Here is a 4586-nt window from a genome sequence, read left to right as displayed (position 1 = left end):
GCGGTTGGAGAGCTGATAGCCAAAGCCATACTTGTTGGAGTAATCCACCCACTTGCTCACCCAGACGAAGTGCTCGTGGCGGGCCAGGGAAGCTGGGTTTTTCTCCGCTGGTGGAGAGAAAGGGGTGAGCAGAGCAAGCAGCCAACCTTGGCCACCTCACCTTCCCAGGAGGGAACAGACCCTGCAACAGGCTCTGGTACCATTTAAGGCACTATTTGTAGCCCAAATAGCAGCCATGCCTTCATCCCACAGGAAAGGGGATGCATAGCATCCCATCTCATCCCAGAGCAGCCCAACTGGTTTACCTGGGGGCATGGAGGAGAGGCAGGTCCGCAGGAGTCGGACAGCTGACTCGATGACGGCAGAGGCAGTGATGCAGTCTTCAAAGGCTGCAGAAGGCAGATGACAGGTTGAGTCAGCCAGCCCTGCTATCAGCCTAGGCAGGACAGGAAGCCCAGGGCAGGCTGGGGCAGATATTGCTCACCCTCACAGGTGCTAGCCATTGTCCCCTGGACGGAGGGGGACACAGACTTGTGAGATGTCTCCTCCATCACTGTCTCCACAGGGCTGGAGCTGGCAGTCCGGCATGGTACGGGAGTGGCCTGCAGAGAGACCTGGCTTTATCACTGTCCTGCCTTGCTCCCCCAAAGAGGGGTATGCTTGGCCGCAGAGATGTTCTCACCTCATTTCCTTCCACAGTTTTATAGCTCATCTGCCGACAGATTGAGGTCTTCATCAGTCCAGTGACCAGCTTGGAGATGTCATCCCTGTCCTCCAAAGAGGCCTTCTTGGCTGAGAAGAGAGCAAGTGATGAGCACACTGCTAAGCACAGGGGATAGGGACCTCCAGGCCACCCCTCCCAGTAGCTCAGCTCTCCCTTGTCTGCTCCCATGTCCATGGTGGCAAGGATGGTGTCAGATAGCTGCCTCCCACTTTCACTTCCCAGTTCTCATGCAACACAGGGCTTCCAGGAGGAACTGCCCCATGGGTTGCAGCACAGCATCCGCTCTCCAGGCACACACCCATGCCAGGCCACCAGCACAAGAAGGGCAGGGGCAAGCCCAGCTGGTGCTGTCCTTGGGCAGGGCATTTACAGGGGCACACCAGGAGGCCTCTCCAGGAGACAGGACCCACTTCTCCCTGCATGAAGGGCAACCCAGAGGCTCCTTAGCCTGTGCATGAACTCACCCTTGGGCTTCTTCTTCCCAAATAGTGTCTTGGTAACTTTAGCAAACAGAATCTTTGCAGGGTTGGGGGGACTCAGCTCTGGAGCCATCACACAGCTGCTGGGAGGGAGCTTCTCAGGCGTGTAGCCCTGTAGAGAGGTCAAGAAAGAGTATTAGTTTCCACAAGCCACGTGCTCTGGGCAGAGCAGCTGCCCCGGGATGACCACAGTCATTCACATCCCTCCTGACAGCCAGCTTGTGTTTCCGTCAAGCCTCGGCACTACGACTGGCATCAGCATGGGAAACAACCCCTTGCTGTAGCAACAAGGCAGCAGGAGAACACCAGATCCCTCAGTTCCCCTGGTTGGCATTTGGGCAGGACAAGGGCTGCATGCTTTGAAGGACTGACTTGGGCTCCAAGGACAGCACCCTGCACAGCCCAAAAAGCCTCATACCACTTGGAGAAGGGTCCCTAGACCCAGACCCCCCACCCACTCACCTTGAAGAACTCATGGTCCAAAATCTCCTCGAGGGTGAGGCGGTCCCGGGGGTTGCGTTTGAGGATGCCAGCAATGAGGTTCTTGGCAGGCAGGGAGAGGAAGACAGGGAGGGTGTACTCCACTTGCTTGATACACCTGTAGGTCTCCTTGAGGTCAGAGGTCTCAAAGGGAGGGTTCCCACACAGCAGGGTGTACCTGGGAGGGGATATGCATGCCACTGTCACATTCCCAACCAGGCTTGTGATTCAGCAAGGAAGCTATTGGCATTTGGCTGGCCACACCTGGCTGAGAGCATCACTTCCAGCCTGGACAGCCACGCTTACATCCGGCCACACTTCCTCCTCGCAACTGCTTAGAGCAACAGGCAAGGTGCCCTGGGGAAGGACAGAGGGCTGGCAGGCAAAGGCCACTCTCTGCCACCACTGCTCCCACCCCTGTGTGGCCAGCGGGGCAGAAAAGAGAGCAGGAAGCTTGCAGGCAGCAGCCAGACAAGGGGCTGGATGTGCCAAAGCAGCACAGCAATCGCTCCCTGAGCAAACAGAGTGGCAGCCACAGATTTTTCCATTGTTTATCAGGTTCAAATGACAGTCAAACCTACTTTGAACCAGAGCTGAATGTGGCATGAGCACAGCCACCCCGTGCAGGTCTTGCTTGCACAGTCCCCACACAGCATCCCAGAATGTCTGGCAGCACCTGCTCCAAAGCAGGGCTGAGCAGGATCCAGCCATTCACTCCCCTCCCCCTGCTTTTTGGCAACCACTGCAGAGCCATGAGGCAAAGCACAAGAAAACTTCCTCATTGGGCTGCTCACACCCTGGCTGCCCCCCACCCCACACATGCAGGCTGTCTGGACCCCTCCCCACATTGCAGCTTAGACTTACATGACACAGCCCAGAGACCACACGTCTGACTCTGGCCCATGGCCCTGCCTCAGCAGCACTTCTGGGGCCAAGTAGTTGGGGGTCCCACATATTGTCCTGTGGGGCAGAGTGCCAGATCAGTGCATGCTCTGCATCCCCTCTAAAGAGCCTCCCCTGCCCAACTCCAAGCCCTGGAATTTAGTTTGCAGCCTGTCCTCCCTGCTCCACTTTGCTTTTTGTGGAGCAACCCCCCCCCTCCATTTACAAGGAGTCCCATACAGACTCTCTCCTCTTCAGCTCCCAGGGGTCAGGAGCAGCTGCTCCTGGGGAGCTGTTGGGGAGAGCCTGCCCCAGAGCTGAGGAGGAACAGAGCCTTTGTGTCCCAGCCTGTGCAGCCGGCACGGCAGCCGGGCAGGCACAATAGCAATAGTCAACACATTGTTCTCCCCGACGGCTGCAAGCTCACTCCTGGAGGAGCCACAAAGCCCCCAGCCCCCTCGCCTTGCCTGCAGCTGGGGCAGGAACCACTCCCTCATCCCAGAAAGGGGCCTTAAGGCTTTCACTCCCCAGGCCAGGAGGGACCACTCACCCCTTCACTCTCCTGGAACACCAGAAGAGGCAGAGTGTAACCCTGGAGGATTCTGGAATAAGAAAATCTCAAACTTACTTTTTCTTCTGGTCAGAGACATCCTGGCAAGCAGCTAGCCCAAAGTCCCCCACTTTCAGCTCCATGTTTTCATTGATGAAAAAATTGCCTGCAAGTCAAGGGCGATGTGTCACCACAAGTCCCTTGGGGACAGCTTGCTCCCCACACAGCACCATGCCAAGCACAGCACTCACCAAGCTTGAGGTCTCTGTGCAGGATGCCCTTGAGGTGAAGGTATTTCAAGCCTGAGATGATCTGTTTGAGGTAATAGCGCACTTCGGGCTCCAGCAGAGTGTGGCGAGCCTTCCAGATGTGGGCCAGAGACTGCAGAGGGAAAGAAGGCAGCTTGTGATCACAGGCAGGGAGAACAGGCAGCCCTGCTGACTAGGCATGGGGCAGGCAGAGTCAAAGCCAGTTCTTCCAGAAGTTGCACATCCACAAATAATCCTTCTTTCACAGCCATGACCTCAGACTTCTCACACAAGGCTGAAGTTGCTCAGCAGACCCAAGGGAACCACTGGATTTATGGTGGCCCCACCAGCCTGTAGGCTGCCAACATGAACAGGCCATCCAAGTAGGGCAGGCAGCTGATGAAGTGCCCAGTGCCATGCAAAACCACAGGGCTTATGGTGAGCTCAGAGGGTGTGACAGAACAGACAGGTCTAGAGAATTGGAATGCTAACAAAACACCGCAGGTAAGGCCTGCTCCGACCAGCTGTGACTGTTTAGAAGATCCTTTGACAAGGAGGCCACACCAGCACTGACCTTCCTGCTGCAGTGCTCCAGGAAGATGTAGATGCTCTCTGAGTCCTCAAAGTAGTGGGAGAACTTGACGATGTGCTTATGGTGCAAGTCCCGGTGCAGTTCAATCTCGTTGGTTATCTGAAAGAGAGCAGCAGTGCCAGGTGAGCACAGGACCCCTGCTGCACTCCCCCAGCCCAGCAGCCCCCCAGCCCCAAGGCACCCACCTTCTCCCGCTGGTGGGGTTTAGCCACCCGGCTGTGAGGAATGACCTTCACGGCATAGGTTTTGTTGCTGGAGAGGTCTGTCATTTCATAGCATCGTGCAAACCCACCCTGCAAGGCAAGAGGTGGTTAAGGATGGGTGAGAAAGCTCTTTATCCCTGCCTGCTTATAAGCCTCCTCCATTCCGACAGCACAGCTCGGCAAGCGTCGCACACTCCCTCCTGCTGTGTTGCTCACTAAAATCTAAACTATGATGCTCTCAACCAAGCACTTTCTTCACCCAGTTCCTGTAAAATCTCCAGGGCATTTTTTTCCTCCCACTATGGCCAGACTCTGCATCTTTCCACATGACAGATCAACCTGGAAAGTCCTGCACAGGGCAGGAAGCCCGGGGACCGGAGGCCGCCGAAAGGCAACCCATAGAGACAGGTTTTTCCTGCCGTGATGTC

General features: G+C 56.3%; 1 protein-coding gene across 1 annotated transcript in view; it reads right to left on the bottom strand.

Annotated features, from left to right (window-relative positions):
* The window catches only part of PLK3 (polo-like kinase 3), a gene marked incomplete at its 5' end in the record, with an annotated part of 5433 nt that extends 1185 nt beyond the window's left edge, over positions 1-4248 (bottom strand). Inside the window, 11 exon segments of the mRNA XM_009072862.1 lie at positions 3-107; positions 306-389; positions 485-602; positions 683-792; positions 1189-1315; positions 1666-1861; positions 2548-2643; positions 3194-3281; positions 3367-3496; positions 3938-4054; positions 4141-4248. Coding sequence (XP_009071110.1) covers positions 3-107; positions 306-389; positions 485-602; positions 683-792; positions 1189-1315; positions 1666-1861; positions 2548-2643; positions 3194-3281; positions 3367-3496; positions 3938-4054; positions 4141-4248 — 1279 coding nt within the window.
* Positions 4249-4586: the final 338 nt, after the last annotated feature.

The sequence above is a fragment of the Acanthisitta chloris genome, unplaced genomic scaffold (genome assembly GCF_000695815.1).
Source record: "Acanthisitta chloris isolate BGI_N310 unplaced genomic scaffold, ASM69581v1 scaffold41314, whole genome shotgun sequence".
NCBI lineage: Eukaryota > Metazoa > Chordata > Aves > Passeriformes > Acanthisittidae > Acanthisitta > Acanthisitta chloris.
The sequence above is the reverse complement of the archived record's forward strand: the minus strand, read 5'-3'. Positions and strand labels throughout refer to the sequence as shown.